This window comes from Toxotes jaculatrix, chromosome 23, assembly GCF_017976425.1.
Source record: "Toxotes jaculatrix isolate fToxJac2 chromosome 23, fToxJac2.pri, whole genome shotgun sequence".
In the NCBI taxonomy this organism is placed as follows: domain Eukaryota; kingdom Metazoa; phylum Chordata; class Actinopteri; family Toxotidae; genus Toxotes; species Toxotes jaculatrix.
In genome coordinates this window covers 8,239,944-8,258,405 of record NC_054416.1, presented here as the reverse complement: position 1 = coordinate 8,258,405, position 18,462 = coordinate 8,239,944, and the positions used below count along the sequence as shown (strand labels likewise).

The 18,462-nt window shown below is 40.2% G+C and overlaps 1 protein-coding gene across 11 annotated transcripts in view; it reads right to left on the bottom strand.

Moving 5' to 3' along the window:
- Positions 1 to 322: 322 nt before the first annotated feature.
- The window catches only part of LOC121177287 (receptor-type tyrosine-protein phosphatase delta-like), a 127,137-nt gene continuing 108,997 nt past the window's right edge, over positions 323 to 18,462 (bottom strand). For all 11 annotated transcript variants that reach the window (XM_041031541.1, XM_041031546.1, XM_041031542.1 and 8 more), the window contains 11 exons: positions 17,870 to 17,993; positions 14,680 to 14,855; positions 12,941 to 13,060; positions 12,661 to 12,815; positions 7,269 to 7,554; positions 6,195 to 6,373; positions 5,933 to 6,059; positions 5,605 to 5,730; positions 4,700 to 4,854; positions 4,300 to 4,435; positions 323 to 3,782 (listed from right to left, as the gene is read on the bottom strand). In XM_041031541.1, coding sequence (XP_040887475.1) covers positions 3,714 to 3,782; positions 4,300 to 4,435; positions 4,700 to 4,854; positions 5,605 to 5,730; positions 5,933 to 6,059; positions 6,195 to 6,373; positions 7,269 to 7,554; positions 12,661 to 12,815; positions 12,941 to 13,060; positions 14,680 to 14,855; positions 17,870 to 17,993 — 1,653 coding nt within the window. In that variant the 3' untranslated portion in view covers positions 323 to 3,713. The remainder of the gene's footprint in view (positions 3,783 to 4,299; positions 4,436 to 4,699; positions 4,855 to 5,604; positions 5,731 to 5,932; positions 6,060 to 6,194; positions 6,374 to 7,268; positions 7,555 to 12,660; positions 12,816 to 12,940; positions 13,061 to 14,679; positions 14,856 to 17,869; positions 17,994 to 18,462) is intronic.

The window sequence follows — 18,462 nt, the reverse complement described above, 5'->3', positions numbered from 1 at the left end:
TGAACTGTGGTTTTAATTCTGAGTTACAGCACCACACGACGTTGTCATTAGGGTGAACAAAATCTGTGTTAAAAAACAAAGCCGCTTCGAAAACATTGCACTTAATCCGTCAAAGGTTTGCCTGGTGATTCATTGTAGCCGACATCAGTGACAGAAAAACCAGAGCGATGGAAATCTATTCAAATGTGGTGAGGCTCAATTTCCCCTTTCATGAGAGAACTGTGTATAATATCTTGGACCCAGACCAGTAGGGGGTAAAATAGCTTCATCAGTCTTTTCAAGTCAAAGTGAGGTGGAGGGAAACAAGTGAAACGCCGATGCATAACACTGACATTTTTTAATAGAATTCATTTATAACAAATGGAACTTGTGTCAGCAAAGAACTGATTTTCATACAGACTTCTTTCGCCACCAATGTAACCTAAGTAAGAAAATAAAAAGCACTCCTTTCATTCAGAAAAAGAAACATTTTTACGCTTACAACTAATCAGAGGTAATTGTATGATCTTTTTAACAAGCCATTTTTTTTTTTTTTACAATTTCATTATTTAATTTTTCAGTCTATGCATCCAGACGAGAGATAGATAGAGAGAGCAGAGAACACAACGTTTATTTCTGTTAATGACACTCCAAGCTTGAATGGCAAAGCCACAAGAACAGATGGTTGTGGGACAGATTTTTCTGAAGTCATCTGCTGGAGTAAGCATGGCATCAGAATGGATGCTCTTTTTCTCCACAAACTTTTTTTTTTTTTTTTTGTCTTTTTCAGGAGTTGATACCTTTTTTGTGTTATTTACATACACACAAAGTGAACGTTTAAGGAGATTTTTTTTTATAGATGGGTTCAAGTAATATATTATTGGGTTTAGAATCAATAGGGCAGTGCATAGTACAAAGATAGAGAAAGTGCAAATCTTCCTACCAGGCCAGCTTTGGCCATTCTGCAATGTTTCACCATGCATACGAGAAAAAAAATCAATTAAAAAAAAAAGTAGAACTGAGATGAGAAAATAAACATGTTCCGAGACTTGAACATAATGTAACATTAGCCACCATGAGGTTAAATAATAGCACTTTTATATCTCAAAATTATGACAAAAGTAATCAGTTAAGCAGTCGACAAAAACAAAACACATAGCTGCTTGAGTTAACAAGGGAAAGAAAGCACCTGGAATGCACATCCACAAAGTCATCAAGGAGGGTACAGAGAAGTTAAAGATGCTGCTTAACACAAAGACTTGAAACGTAACAAAACTAAACCCCTGAACTGTTATGTCAAAATAAAGGACAAGACACACCGGATTGTCAGGATAACAGAACCGATATTTCGTTTGCATTTCTCTATATCTGCTCTCTGTAGTGACACAGATGAAGTCTATAATTCAAACCTAAGGCATGAAGAAGAAACCCTTCGGTGATGACCTGTGCATTAGGCATTCTTTTTGGCCAAATCAGTTTTTGACTGTGATTTGACAAACCATTTTAAGATCTGACTACACTGTACTTTACTGTTGTAAAATGTGATCATAGTCACAACAGGTCCAAAGCTCATTAACTTTATGTTGGGCCTTGATGCATGTACTGATGGACTTTTACTTCATCCTGTTTAGTTCTGAGACCAGTAATCTGTTATCTCGTCCCCAGCTGCATGATAGAAAATTTTAAATAACGTGTATTGTAGCTGTTGTGTAGTCTTGACTGTTTTCTGTAGAGGTCAGTGATATATATATATATATATATATATATATATATATATATATATTTATTGATTTATTTATTTATGTATAAAGTGTTTTATTCTAATTCACTCAGCCACAATAAGGCCACTGAAAATGAAAAATATGAGCTTTGAAATGTTCTTATTTGCATATATAATCTCATCATGTGACAAATGAATACTAAAGGTAAATAAACTATACAGTTACATTTACACTAAATGTCTAGATTACTCAAAGGATACATTAAAATGTTAAATGAAACGTTATTAAAACAGGCATAAATATAAGGCACTCTAAATGCAAAATGAAAAAAAAGTCATTACCATTGAATACTTGAAAGAACCACAAGAAAGTGATGTCTTTGTACCTTGCCCTATTGTATGGTGCAAGCGGTGAGTGCGGCTGTGTGAACCCCTCTGCCTCTAATTACAGACTGTATGAGAGTTTGGAAAAAAAAAAAAAAAAAGCACCAGTGATGCTTTGACTGGCACCTGACATTCCCACTCCCACACCTCACTTGCGGGAGGGTGGGGGGAGCAACAATGTCATGTGTGAATAACATATCCACATTAAACCCTATCTAAAAACACACATATTTATTGCACAAGAAAAGATGCACTGAATCAGAATACAATTTTGTCCTACTGATGTGCATTCCAGTGAAAAATCTCTTCATTTCCCCCATAGCACACAACTCTCAATTTTGGAAACTTTCATAGACAATCCATATTTCATATACTTTGTACTCATAAATTATGTATCGTAACAATATAATTATAATGTTATATTAATAGTTTAATATATTTATTTATTTCACATATATTTGACAATCTGTACCGTATATTTATATATTTATATATTTATATATCTTATCCAATTCATCAGGTTCTCTCTTATCATCATTCTAACATGGAAGAACTAAGATAATTGGTAGCAGCAACTTCATACTTTGCTCATCCCTGTTGATTCCACAAAGCCCCAGTTTATCTTATGGGAGTAATTAAGTTACCATGTATGTGATCATGGACAAAAACAAACAGAAAAGTCAAGACCAAAAAATAACTCTTGAACAAAGTTAGGTTTTGGTAGTGTGAATTCCGTTCCGTGCACTAAGTGCAACAAAATGAGGGGGAAAAAAGAAAAATAGAAACAAAAGAACAAATAAGCAAAGAGATTCTCTGCAAAACAGCACGTACGTCAGAACAGTTCTACAGCTTTAAAAAAAATGAACATTTACGTAAATACATTTTATCACTTTTTTTCCAAGCGATAAATTTATGTAAAAAAAGGAAATTCACACAGTTCAAAAAAAGCACATCAGCTGTATAATAAAGTACTAAAAAACTAAATCAATAATTTTTATTTCATAGATCATTTTAACTTTACCCTCTCCCAAAATTTAGATGATGAACATTGTGACAGGAAAAGGGGTATTTATTCATTATTACTTTAAGTCTGTCCTGCTGTTGTGGACCAAGCATTCTTCTTTTTCGATGGGTTGTCTGTGTGTACTTGATTGTGAAACAGATTTTTTTTTTTCTTTACAATGTGCATCGAGTTTTTTTCTCCCCGCAATTCTGTGTGCCTCCAATGCCTCTCGTAATGGTTCATAATCACTGATGCATTTCTGACGATGTCATTATTGTTCGTTTACTTTTTTGTTGTGTTGGTTTCATTCAGTTATATGAGGCCCCACCCCCCAAAAAAATGAATCCTTGAAGCAAAAGAAAAGGTAATTCCATATGATGCTTCAACAGTCAGGATTCCCTCACTTTGTGTCAAGGCGAGGTTTTCTTAGGGTTGGGAAATACTTGGTCCTCCAGGAATCATCTTTTTCATTTTCTGACAAGTCATGTCGCACATCCAACACTTAATGAGTTGTTAGCAAGGAGTTAAGGAGTACTTTCTCACGCAGGAATTTATGGCTCAGAAGAGAGGCTCACTGGGTTTTCTTTCCAAAGGGCCCTCTGCTTTTTTCTTCCAATACTGGGTCTTTTACGTTGCATAGTGATCAAAGCTTCCCAGGTACTCCAAGCCAGCTCTGTAGCAGAACTGGTATTGATCCTGGAAACAAAGAACAGAAGTATTTAGTATGCACGGCTTCTGCAGGATCTTGATCCTGAATCTTGTTCGTCATTTTCGGTCCACTGTGCTTTAACCATGAATATTACTAATGTAGATACCAGAGCCACATGAAATTTGTTAGCTGTCTTTTTCATTAAACAGAAACAATTTTTTTGTATTCTTAAGTTATCAAATGCCATATTTTTCAAGACCAAAGTGCATTTTCAAAGAATCAGGTCATGTGAGAAAACATGGGCCATTCGTTATGAAGAAATGAGATGAAACTGCAGCAGAGAGCAGACAAAACTACTCTAGATTGTCTCAGCTACTAAATTAATCATAGTGTTTAACAGAGGCCTGCTTCAGTTAATTTGTTTGGCTCAAGAGGATACTTGGAATCTCATCAGACCTTTCAGGCAGTTGGACTATCAAATTAGTCACATCACCTAGTTTGTGAGTTGGGTTTTCTTTGACAGTGTAGTGGAAAAGAGGATAGGGGAGAAAAAAATTGTCTTACCTCTGTCTGCACCATAGCTGGTCTCTGTGTCCGTAACATTTTCACTGTCTGAAAGATGTCTACTACGCCCTCATATCTCATTCGTTCCAAGACGATGCTGAGGGTGATGAAAACTCCAGTTCTACCAACACCCGCGCTGTGCAAGAGAGATCAGCAGGGCAACAAGGTCAATGTTGAGGCCAGAGAAACTAGATAATTATAAAAAACAGTTTCTTCTAAATCAAAACAGTGTGCTGGCAGGTTAATTTGATGTGTGTATGTGTACACGAGTTGTGTTGTAATTTCTGTTTTCCTTGTGCTGTCGATGGGAAGTTGGATTTTTAAACATTTGCAGCGCCAGAGATATTTGCATTTAGTTTGATTTAACAGAAATTGCAGCTGATGCGGTTTGGTCACTTACCTACAGTGGACTGAGATAGGCCCATCTTGGCCAAACTGCTCTTTTGTTTTATGCACTTGGCCGATGAAATCGATGAAGCCCTCTCCTGATTTTGGCACTCCTTGTTCAGGCCAGTCTGTGAACTGAAACTGCCTTACTGTCCGTGACTGTCCATCCTGGGAAAACAGGATGGGAAAAGAGGAAAAAAAGTACAGATGGAACATTATTCAGAAATATGGAAAACTGGCAACAGGAAAAAAAACTGATGAAGGGAAACTAAGAAGCCAGTCTGAGTTATTTCACAGACAGTCAACCCATGGCAGTTCATTCCATGATCCTCTCCATCATAATGATTCACACGTTTGAGGCTTTTACAGTGCAAGGCAGCATTCCTGAAAAAATCTGGGAGCACAGGTGCCACAAGTTTGAAGCATCAGAGAAAATGTTTTGTTATTAGAGATTCCTGTCATTTTACCTGAACGTATTAAACATGGACACTAAAGATGCTAATTCCTTTGATGTGCTACCCTCGACAGGGTGCTTGGAGAATCGACTTTGAGGGTGTGCATTACTTAAGTGATATTGTATCCCCTTGATAAGGAAAGCAATCCCATTGACGAGACAGTGTAACATGCACTACAAAGGAGCCTGCGCTATTTATCTGTGTAAGCCTTTGATGGAATTAAAAACTCTGGCAGCTTGCTGCTGCCGGCACCACATTTGTTTTTACACATTGACATGTATCATAAGTCCTACAAATATATATTTATGCTTATGCTACACTTAAGGCCATAGTTTGGTATAAACAAATGTTTGATACAATGCCAAAAAAAAAAATTGATCTAATAACTACTGCAATGTTAAAATCCAGTCTGTGTTCACCATCCAGCACATTCAAAAAGGTTACATGAAACATGTCTGCTTACCCTGGCATCAGTCACTTTGAACTCCCTCAGGATGTACTGGGGCATGTTATACTCGGCCATGGGGTCCACCACAAAGTACTGGTATCTGGCCGACCTTTCTGCTGGCCAGTACTGGTGGCATTTTTCCTGTAGGGAGTGAAAAATAGAATACCACAATGAGCCACAACATTCCCTTCATACACTGGCTTCACTTGTGTTCCCATGGCCAAATCTGTGTATGGTATTTCATATGAGGCTGTTGTGTAACATGTGGCTCTGTGTTCTGTCACCAGACAGAGGAGGTTAATGTGCCAAAAACACAATGATTAGAAAATAAGTGTGTGCATACCCTGCCCATTTCTCTGAGCTTGGTGAGCATAACGACGATGGTGGAGTTGTGCTCCCAGAGCATTCTCCAGAAGTCCTCTGTGGTCTCTGCCAGTGGTCCCTGCGTGGCAATATAGGCTTTCTGTTGCCTATGGGAACGCATGAATCACATGATGAGCAAGGTGTGATACAACTGGCATGGACATATATTTGAACTTGATTAATGCTTTCTTATATGCTGTTCATCTGATATGCAATGGGTGTCAGAGAACTTGAGCACTTACCTGTACCCATCAATGAAACTGGCATTGATGTAGTCAGAGCCCTCAACTCCTCGAATGGGTTGAAGACAAACTCGTGTGGACTCGTATGGCATTATGTTAACAAGGCGGTTCTTGAACTTGTTGCAGGAGAGATTGGCACTGATGAATCGTGATGTATGGGCTTTAGTGTTAGCTAAACGCTGCATAAGAGAAAGAGAAAAAGAATTATCTTTGAGCGTAATGGCACCATGTAAGGAGCAGTGACATTTTGGTGCTTCTTTATTTCCCTGGTGACTGACTGTGTTTGACACTAAAGGTGGATTGTACATGATAAAGGTCTGAGTACTATGAACAATCAAATGCCTTGAGAGTGGGGAAGAATCTACACTATAATGGCTCATAGAGTCTTGTGGTTATATAATATTTCATGTAACCATAAAGTATGGAAATGGCATCAAAGTGATTACTATCACGGCTTGCCCCCCCGCCCAAATAAAAAAAAAAAAAAATCATGTTATGATGAAAAGACAGGGAAATGGATGCCCAAGAGAGTCTGGAGTGGACAGAAGTGCCGTGTAATCTAACCTGCTTATCATCTCTTAGTGGAATCAGCATCCATCACAGAGCAAGAAAGTAGCTGCGTGACAAGCAAGGCAATACAGCAACACCACAGACTGCAAAGGGCTGAATAAGGCTGGTTGAGCCTCACATTGTAAATGCGGAGTATATTGCTCAAGTCCCTCTGGCAACTGTTTTGTGGTGGGGAAAACCTGTGTTTGGCGTTTTCATGTAAACCGAGACCCCTGTTACCCAAGGAAGGGGAAAACAGAAACCGGGAATTTATCCTATGTTGCGCTACATAAGCGAGTCGGCTAAGCGGTATAGAGAGGAAACCACAGGCCCCATGCTGTCTACTGTGCCTAATGATAAGTGGAAAAGAGTTTGGGAGTTGTACTGAGAATGGCCAATCTGTGACATTGGGGTCTGTGTGACTTGGGACACAGAGTGCTAGTGGGATGTCTGTAAATTCTTGCTACAAATGGAAAGTTTTTTTTTTCTTTTTTTTCCTGCTTTTTTAAAATAAACAGTTTGAACCTTGAACTCAAGTTCCATGCCGGTGACATTCTCTCCACCCTCTATCTGCGTCAATTTCTGGATGTAGGCGTATAGGTTTCTGGCGGGCACTTCGGTGGTGCCGCAGTTGACGGCCTCCTGGAGCGCGTCGTGTATGAAGACGTACTGGTCCTCTGTCTGCACCATGTAGTTGCGCTGGGCACGCATTAGCGTTACGTGCCCGTAGATGTCCACAGTCTTCTCGTGCTTGATACGCTCCAGCATGGCATCAATCACGATGAAGCAACCTGTGCGTCCCACCCCAGCACTGTAATCAAAAACAAGATCAAGAAGGAGGAATGTTATTGGCTGATATTCTTAGTTGTAGCTTTTCAAGAATGGTTAATTCATTATATAATTCACAAGTGTTAGGGAAAAAAATACATAGGAGGGTTCCTAATCTTGTTTGAGCTTCTGTATTATAACCTCTGTAAATCCTGGAATACAGTGTGTCTGACTGTATATGATCTCCAGTGACAAAAATGAGGGACAGTCCAATGGACAGAGAGGTGTCTTTTCTAAACATGTACAGGGGTTTGAAGAACTCACTTTCTCTCAGTGATGAGGCAAAAAGGTAAAAAGGTTTTCTGCTGTAGGACGGACCATTTGGCTTGGGGTGTAATTAAATCTGAAGTGGCACTGTGTGAAGAAGAGGGCTTGGCAGCCACAGTCTTCAGTGGGCTCACTGCTGGCTTTGCAATCTAGTCTCTCCCCTCTGGACCCCACCTGTGCTCTCCAGTCCATCAGGACTAATCACTTACGCAACAGCAACATTTAACCTTTATCTCATTGTTCCGAAAAGTGCCACTACAACAAATGCGTGCACAAATGTGGATGCACAGTTGCAGTTTCGAGAGTATGATTTTTTGAGGGCTTCGTTAATGTGCTGGGCAACTTTTGAGAAGTGCAGCTGACTTCAATTAATGCCATTAGATTAGCACAGTGCACCTAAATGGCCTAAGAGCTTTAGAAGAGGCACTGAAAGGCAGGTCTCTTCATTAAGATTCACATCAGCGCATTTTTACATTAGTGAGAAAAAAAATGCACAAGTGAAAAAGCACTCTGACAAAGAGGGGAGATGTTTTACTGTTTCTCTTTGACCTCTCCTTGCAGGCCAGCTTGAGACATGCTGGAGAAATGTAGTCCCGTTTTGCAGACTGCTGACAGTTTCAAAATGCTCACCCCCGCACATTACATCTTTTAATAGCACAAGCCTCAGCACAGATGTTTTCTGATGACAATTTATTTACCATGGGGTGACAGGGTAGTGTTAAATCTTGTTTGTTAACTCTCCTCCTCCCGCAAAGCACGGCATTGACAAGACTACTCCTTGCACTTGGCACTCCAAAGTAAATAGGTTATTCAATCCATTAAGCTGACATGCCTACGAGGTGGAAGCCATGGTCTCGTGCCTCCTCGTTCTGATGAAGCATTTGTTTTTCATTTGCTCTGAGGAACGGAGAGAGGGTTGAGAAGGAGAACTCAAGAGGGAGTAAAGTTAGTCCCTTGGGGCCAAGTCTGGTTAATGTGCCATGCTGCACTGGAACTGTGCTGCGAATGGAATAAAGGCACGTATGGGAGTCATTGGCTTTAAGAAATGATCTGATGATCACTTTCAAAATGGCTGACATTGGCTGAATGAAACTGAACTCTTTTTCTTCTTCTATTTTTTTTTTTTTTTTTTTACAAAACTCTTCACAGCTCTAGGTTCAATTACAAAATGTGCATGTGAGTGAAAGAGAGAATCAGGCTGCAAAGAAATGTGAAAGTGCCTTGGGGATATTTGAAGAATGAATCACTTCCAGGTCTGAGAACACCTCAGCCCTTGAGCGGGGGATACGGAAAGTAGAAGAGATTTCTCCCTTTACCCCAGCTGCTTCCAATCTGAAAACATTTTACAGTCCGGACCTGAATGTGGGAGAGTGATGGCCTGCGAGAGAGTAAGTGACAGGGTGACAGCACTGAGCTAGAGAGACGGAGACAGAGGAAGATGAGGAATGGGAGAGAGAGAGGTGACAAGAAAGGAGGTAGAGTTGCGTGGAGAGAGATTCTGCAAGTTATCTTGAAGTTGTGTAGCGCTCAAGTTACTTTTCTAAAAGACTGAGATCCGTGAATGTAGATTAGCCACAATTGTTCCTAAATGTAAGACTAGAAAATCCTTAAAATGTGTAATATTCCTTTATCAACAAGTGATGATGTGTGTGGTGGTGTGAGCCGCCGGTACATTTGGCAGTTGAAGGGGGAGCTGGCGGACAGACTGCACTAATGACCTGACACTGCCTTTTCAGCCAGTCAAGACCAGCTGCTTTGGACATCGACACATATTAACTGTCAGACTAATATGCTTTCCAGCAGTTTAGGGAATAGGAGCTGGGAGAAAAAGTGCAGTGTAAAATACAGCTGCAGTGAGTTGCGAGAAGATAAAGCATGAGCAGCAGTGAAAGCAATTACATATGTATTGTTACCAAATCTCTTGCTGTCAGTTAACCTGTCACCATTTCCCTACTCTGCTTATTGAACACACAAACTCAGACTCACCAGGACCTCAGCATGGCTGCTAATGGAGTTAATAACGATTTTAGTGTTTTGCGTGGATGAGGACTTTTCAAAATGTGGGACATTAACCCAACATGTGAAAGTTGGAGGTGTGGAATTTTGTTTTCAAACACGCTTTGCCCACTGAGTGGACTTTGTAGGTTTATCCACTTTCCTTTGCGAACCACTGAAGAGTGTTCTCTGCTGCTTTTTGTCCATTGTGACATGGCGACAACAGCAGGAATGTTTCCCTTGCATGTAACCATGCCATGTTGAAAGGGAGGTGGAGCTTTGTGGCAGTGCTCTTGAGCTGTCCCTTTCCTTCCCTGTATTTGAATCAACACTGTTGTTTGACCTTTTTACGGCTTGATGAAAATGAGGAGGCCGTGTTTAATTTTTCTACCAGCCACGTAATGTGTGCCCTCATGGCACTAAACCCTCTGTCCAGTTAGTATTTTGTGGTGTGTGAGGTCTTTGATGGTGATAACGGGGCAGCAGCATTATGCCGTAAAGCAGAGAAAAGGGGAAAAAAAGCTAGATTGTCAGTTGAAACTGTGGGGTGTTCTATCAAAAGTTTGTCTTTCCGACTCACTGGAAGGGGCCAGTGATCTCCATGACATTCAATCATGTCCTTTTGACCTCTTCTGTGACCTCACAATGCCTGTGTAGCCCTTTCTTTGGAAGAGCAAAACAGTGCCTGACCTGTGGGTTAGTGAAAACAGCGGGAAGTAGGAAAGCAAGAAACGTTCTATAATGTCCCTGAGAGGCAGATTTCAGGAAATGTTCTGTGATCTCACCTCACCTCAGGAGCTCTTCAGTGGAAACACATGAATGCACGTTCATAAGTATTCTTAAATAATCCTGGGGGGGGGGGGGGGGGGGCTGCATTAGCCACCCATTAAACCCATAAACATGTGCAACACAGAATGCTCACAGACTGTACTCTTAGCTTTCTGGCACTTTGCGAGAGCTTGTCTGCCTTACAAGGAAAACTGTGTCACTGATGCAAGGAAAAGAAAGAATGACTCATTTGGCAAGTTGGGGCAATTTTAGTTTGTACTACCACAAATAAAATCCAAAACCCATCTTATACCTCCGGCTTGGCTGAACGCTATAAAAATCGCATACAGTAACCTGAGATGAACAAGTGACACTTAATATGTAAAGCTTAAATCTGAGTAAGAGATGGTTCACCTCTATTGTTATGGACTTCCCACAATGTGTGACACACACAAGTGATCCATGGGTAATTTTGCAATAGGTTGAGTCCCTTGTTGTTTTATGAGACAGATTTAGTTTACAGATACCCGTCAGATGTTCGTTTTACAGTGGAAAAATCTCTGTTTTGTGGTGTCTGTGTGGCGTAAGCAGATAAAATGAGGTGTGGTTATATCTAAGGATCTGGCTGTCCCATGTTAGTCGGGAGATAATGACAAGTATAATAAATTAACAAGTTTCTAATTAGTGACATACAGAGAATGGGAATCATGTACAGTTTATTTCGAACAGTTCTAACTATAAACTTATGAGCCACCATGGAAACAAAAAAAAAATTCACAGCCCTTAATTGCTTATTTTCATGTCTTTATGGTCTTTACATAAGGCGTGGTATGTGTGTGGCAAGCAGTTTTTGGTGCACCAACTAATTAATCAATCACTCAAGAGACTGTACCATGCTGTTAATTATGGGCAGCAAGTCTGCTTTTATTTAAGCCTTTCTGCATATCCATAAACAGCTTCAGCAAAATAGAAATCTGTGTTTATTTCTACAGCACAAAATATCTTTGTCTATGAAATATTTTTGCTTCTTGCTTAACAACTTAGCACTCAGAATATTATTTTATAAATAAGTAAATATACAAGATGGCTCTATTTAAAATTGTGGTCAAACATGAAGTGAGGAAATGCCTCTTAAAGGATTTGGAGCTTGGAAATGACTGCATCTGATAGGGAGCCAGAGGAATTAAAACCTCCCATCTGCAGAGTGACATTAATTCCTGCATTCTGCTTCATTGTAAAAGTCAGGATTTTCAATTTGAAGCGATTCGGCAACTAGCTCTAATTAACTTCAGCATGTGGTAATTCTAATTCTCCAGTAATCCCCCTTCCCTTTTTGTCACTTTCTGACACAAGTTTGTATCTGTTACACTCACACTCACTATCGCTTCCTCGTTTTTGCCGTCTTTTTTTTTTTTTTTCCCGCTTTCACTTGGTTTCTCTGTGCAGAGCCTCCGATGACTTCCTTGAGCTGAGAGGAGCGAGTAGTCTGTCTTATATCTTTGTGCCTCTCTGTTGGGAGTCTGGCCACTTATGTGGCTGAGGGAAGTGAAGTTGGCTTGAAAGTGAAAGTTATTTGTTTCAGTGGCAATAACCCAAGGGAAAAGCCAAGGACTTGAGGGCTGCTGATGTGCGACATGTTAGTGGTGTAGCAAGGAAGACAACAGGTCTGTGTGTGTTTATGTGTCAGTGTGTGGGAGGAGATGTTTAAGTTTGCTGAGGGCAATGACACTAGTACTCTTTGTTTTGTGATGTGGAAAACACCTTCAGGTTTAAAGTGCCTTTTGTGAAAGCTAGTGGGCTGATTTGTTTGGCTACACTGGGCCATAGTTTACTTCCTATGTAGTACTCTCCTTTAGCCAATATTTCTTCTTCTGGTTCATCTTCTGTCTCTCTTGAAAATCTTTATTATTAATCCACAGACAACTCAGAAATAAACCCCTAAATAACCATGAATCTTGTTTTTTTTCATATGTATTCATATATTCATTACAGCAAATGGAGAGGAAAGAAATCAATTTCATGCTCCAGGATGTTTTTGTGAAACCATGTTGATTCTTACCTGCAGTGTACCACCATGGGCCCCGCATCTGGAGGATTGCAAGCTTTCACCCGTCTCAGGAAGGCCAGGAATGGAGTGGGGTGCTCCGGTACCCCGTGGTCCGGCCAGGCTGTGAACTGGAACTGCCTCACTTCTCTCTTCTCACTGGAGCCATTCTACAAAATGATGGAGAGGGAGATGGAGAAAGGTTAGTGTCTGCCACGCTTCACCTCATCTGCTTGACCGTTGTTATTGTGCCAAAGTGGGTGCTGGAGGAAAACAGCGTCCAAATGGCTCTTACTTTAAAAAGTGCAAATGTCCGGACACAGTACGTAGCCAGCTCTACTGTGTCTAGCAGTGTTACTTGGATGAGACCGTAGGTTTCTGTCCCTCTCGTGGGCCAGTATTGGTCACATTTCACCTGTAATAGAGAGAAATGTGACATTAAACAAGGACCAGATAGAAATATGATCCAGCTTGAACAGATTGGTCTGACAGATTACTCTGGAAGCATTTGAGGTGTATTTACATAGTATATATTCCCTTTTTAACAGTTCCCTGCTTCATATTCATAGATATACACACATAAATAGTCAAATAGTGGTAAAATAAATTCTCCTCATTCCTGCTGACTGCGTTTGATTTCATAATCAATGAAATGCCTGAGATATTTGTATAGGGCTGACGGTGCTATTAATTGTCCTGACATACTCTATAATTACAAAGGTAACCACACTTTCCAATCATATTACCAGCTCAGCTTTATTGCTGCTCGAGTGTACAGCTTTGTTTCCCGGTGAACGGGCCAATAAAACACTCTTCCATTATAGCATTACTGCTTAGCTGACAAACGGAAGCACTGTTGGTGTCGTGGAGGAAATAACTGGGTTTCAATTCAATTGTCTCTCGTCTTATTGTCCAATAGAACCGATGTGGTTTTAGCAGCAATCGAAGTGTCAGCATATCCTGTTGCCTGATGCTCTGTGACTGTTGAATAGTGCAACAACTGGACACTAGTCTTGAAATAGTTAAATATCTAACAAGTGTACTGTCCACTTATGTCATTAGCAGCTGATACAATAGTGACACAAGGAGCCATGAAGCGATTGTGACAGCAGGAATAATGAAAGGATTCATAATGGCATTTACTTGTAAATAATTAAACTTTATCTCTGCAGAATGTACAAATTATGAACTTGTAGTTCATGATGTCAAACAGCAGAATGGTACAGCAGAATCAGGGTGGGGCGATGTCTTTACAGCAGAGCCAAGAAGCACTTTTATATCACAAAGCATCTATTGAGAGAAACTGACACCTGACAGCACAGAATAAAATTTAATTGAAGAATCATGCATTTTACAGCGCCTGTGATGTTTAAACACAACCAGAGGAGCTTATTTGCTTTGCAGATGGGAAGGATACTGACTGAAAGCTGCTCTCTCTCCAGATTGAGTCAGCACCCCAGTTAACACTGTGCCAAGCTCTTAGAAAAGGCACACAAGTGTGAAGGTCAGTAGCTTATGAAACCCAGGCTTTCGTGTGCTCAGTCAAACACTGTAAGATGTGCCGGTGAGAGGGAGGGAGAGAGGGAGAGAGGGAGAGAGGGAGGGAGGGAGGGAGGGAGGGAGGGATGGACTTTTGGCCATGTCAACTTTCAAGAGGTAGCCCGTGCATACAGCCTGGCGATGTAGCTTTTCAGTCTTTGAGTCTTTTATGTCCCTGATTGTAATCTAGTGTCTTCAGCTGTGCATGGCTAATGAATGATGATAATGACTAAACAACAGAGTGTGCTGATGTAAAGAGAGGATTGAGTAAATAAGTGGAAGGACAGAAGGGAACTTGTTTTTTTCCTGGAGAATATAAATGAAGAGTTCAAAATACTGTACAACTTAATTGAAAAGAAAGGCGATAAGGAGGACAAGGATGTCAAACTGATCATGTCCCTGATGAGGGATTGCTGTTGTGAAAATAACTTCCTTGATGTTGCTCGGGCTGTTAGGTCAATGTGTGTGTTTTTATGAGCTGTCTCTGTCTCTTACCCTGGACCTCTCCTCCAGTTTGGTCATCATGACGACGATGGCGCTCCTCTGCTCCCAGATCATTCTCCAGAACTCACCAAATGTCTCTGGCAGAGATCCTTGCGTGGCAATGTAGGCATTCTGCTTTCTGTAGCCATCAATGTAGTTGGCATTGATATAGTCACTCCCCGGGATACCTAAGAAGAGACAAGTTGTGACATGAGTTGTCAAACTGAGTTGGGAAAGGTTTAGAAAAAACAAAACCAAACAAAAAAAAAACAAAAAACATGACACCAGTGTGTTGCAGAGGACAGGGAAGTTTAGATGGCGTGAGTTCAGTATCTCAAATAAAAATGTTAATTTTTTGGTATATGGATGACTAGAAATGTCAGTGGCACAGTGGCACTTGTTGCTTCCTGAGTTGATCCAAGTTTTTTTTCCTTTTTTTTATTGTGTGTAACATCAGATTTGGCCCTGATAAACATCAGATGCCACTGTGAGGCAGACCTGTGTGTTTCCTCAGTTAAGCCACCGTTTTCTGAAAGTATTAAATCGAGAAGTATCATAAAGAAGTCACATTTGGAACCAGTATTACAGTCCACAGTCCATAAGGATTTGTATTTGCTATCAACAACACATTTAAATCCACAGTTTTTGTGTCCTTCTTCCATATCTGCAACTGACTTACAGATAAAGCTTGGTCTGTAAAAGTCTATCACGTCACATGGAGAAAAACAAACCAACAAAAAAAACAGCAAAACAATTTTCCCCCCTCACTCCTCCTTCTCTTTGCTTATATTAAATGAAAGGCACAGCAGCCTTTTCGAATCCTGGGGAAAGAGACAGAGCTGACAGCTAGTCAATGCTTTAGGACTGGCAGTTTAGGGGCTCCGTGCACACATGGCCGACCAAGATAAGTCTCATCTGCATGGACGCCACGTCCCAGAGAATCCCCTCACTCCAACCGCTTCTTTTCCCCCCTCTCCCCCAGCCTGCCTTTTACTCCCAGGTAACTTATTCAACATAAAAAAAGGCAAAGGAAATGGAATATGAACACATTTAAAAACCCACCCACATTATTTTTTTCCTTCTCTCCCCCGCCCTCCCTTTTTGCTGCTGAACTTGTCCACACAGGCAGGTGGCTGTACATTTCCGTGATGGACAAGGGATAAATACAATTAAGCCCAGTGTGTTTTTACATTGAAAGGAAAAAGCAAAAAGAGACATTAGTGTGGTTTAATGAGAATGAGGCAAGTTGTTCAATGCACATTTGCAAATGGATTTTGCTTTTATACTGTCTGTCAGTCAGGATTTGTATAAATTTTGCCATTTTCTCTGGTAGTGTGCTTATGAAGAAATAAACATTGCTACGCTGTTGTTCAGTACTCGGTCCTCCTTTTAAAAAAAAAAAAAAAAAAGCAAAGGAATCTCAAAGGAAACATGGAGAGATTTTAGGGTGCAATGTGGTGTTTCTGATAATGATGATCCTTACTAGTTGTATTAGTAGTAGTAGTGGTGGCATCAGCACTAGTATACTCAGTTCAAGACATTGTGTATTTGCAAGCAGATGACCACACACTTTCTCAGACTCCTATGCTGTCTTACTGCAGAACAGATTAATAAAGTTGTCACAGCAGATTTTGATTAGATTTTCTTAATAAGCAACGTCTTGTAGAGCAAAGAGGCTGCCCTGTGTATAACTTAATATAGCTGTTTGTCATTGAATAAGAACAGACTTGTGGCACTAAATATAGAGCAAATGGAAAAATTAACGACTGTAATGTTCCAAAAATAACATAGAATTCATGGAATTTGGAGGGAACGTGGAATTTGTACTGGTCACTCTGTCAAAAACTAATAAATACTAATTGAAATTAGAAACTGTACAATTTAGCCAAATGAAGGGTAGACTAAGTTTTAGGGATTAACTTCAGATACCACTTTAATCCAGCTAAGCCCATGCTTTGTGTGGTCAGGCAACTTGGCAAGAGGTTCCTTGTCTGCTGTCGAAAGTAGAGCAAAGACAGTGCTGTCGCGACCATTAGTTCACAGATGTTCTCCAGCATTAGAGGGCCTGTGTCCCAAAGATTCTCATGATCCATCCTCACATCAATAAATTCTGAAAGTAGCTGTCTTCAAATTCTGATGTCAAATCCCAAATCCCTTTTTATTCAAAGAACTCAATCAAAGTAAACAATGGATGCATTGCTTGCCAAAAGGCTTTGTTTAAGCTTAGAAGGAAAAGAGGAAGTCCCTCATGTCCCCCTGGCTGAGAACTACTCACTTGCTAGAGCACAAAGGCTCCAGTGTGGTTGTGCAGATGTGTTTATGTGCTTGGTTAATGGAGTCCCATCAACAGTCAAGCTGTGTGCTGTTTCTGAGAGACTGCAAAAAGGGCTTTCTAAGTCTTTATCTATCTGTTTTTGTCACATTAGCCATTTACTACTTTGTTTATTTTCCTGCGCCCTCCATGGGAGCAACTCAATGGAAATGGTTAATTAATAGCTGTGTGTGTGTATGTGCAATTGTGGTATTGTGTAATGGTGTTAATCCAATAAACTGGTGAAGGAGCCAGCACTTTACTGGCCATTTCAAAATTGCCTTTCATTCCCTAGAAGCTGTACTGTACAGGGCATCACAACTTAAATGTTCCGAAGACTCTTACTGGAGTGGTTCACGTTAGGTTCACGATGGGCTCATGTGAAATTGTGAAAATACAAATTTGTTGATATCAAGCTGCAAGGTTGGACACTGATGTTCAGAGAACTACAATTACATCTTGTCCATATTAATGCTGTTAGTGATGCCTCATCTTTATCTTGTATTTTGCTGTAAGTTTTGTTTGTCGGGTTCAACCAGGTAGTTAATGCAAAGTTATTTCAAAGTATAATGTCCAAGAAATAGATGCTGGTAAAACTAATTGGCATCTCTCACTGTAGGTGATTGCTTTATCTGATTACTTGACCCAGCATTTGAAATGAGAATTGCCTATTTTTTTTTAGTTTTTTTTTTTCCTTTCTTTGCAAGGAGGCGTGAAAAGACCATGAAGAGGCATGAAAAGAAATAAGTAGTCTAACATGCTTTTGTAGGAATGTAATTTACTACAGTATAGAGTGTGGTTGTGCTCCTGAGGTCTTAAAGATATGGTTGTACTGGCTGTCTGTGGAATCGATACAGCAGTTGGGTGGGAAGATGCTGGTGGGCGGCATACCATCAATAGCAGAGAGCAAGACTCTGGAATGGTCGTAGGCAATCACGTTGGCATATCTGTTCTTTGGTTTGTTAACCTCCAGGTTAGAGTGCTCCCATGTGAACTGCTGACCAGGATCGATGGACTGTAAGAAAAGAAAATTTGTCATTATTACAATAAAATGTTTTGCACTATAGGAACATTTTATAACAGGTCACATCCAAGGTTGAACTCAGAAAGCATTGAAATGTTGGTGCAAGACCAGCATCTGAAAGCTTATTGAAATTTACTTTTCAACACACAGCTTCAATTGAAAATTAAAATCTGATCTATTGTAGTTTACTGATGTTTAAATACATTTTTATGTATTTTCTAGAAACCCAAGGCCAAGGGCTTTGTTTGCCGGGGCTTTGAGGAAGAGATTTTATAAAAGTGAAAGTTGTGATGATTCAAGCTCATGACTCTATGTCCTTTCACTATCTGTTTTTGCGCATATGTCCACTGATGGCACATTTGCTGGAGCAGAAAGTATAATTTTGAAAATATAAATTTTGTGTTAATGTCATGCATATTATTGCTTTTTAGTGCTACTGTTAGACCTCTTCATGTATACA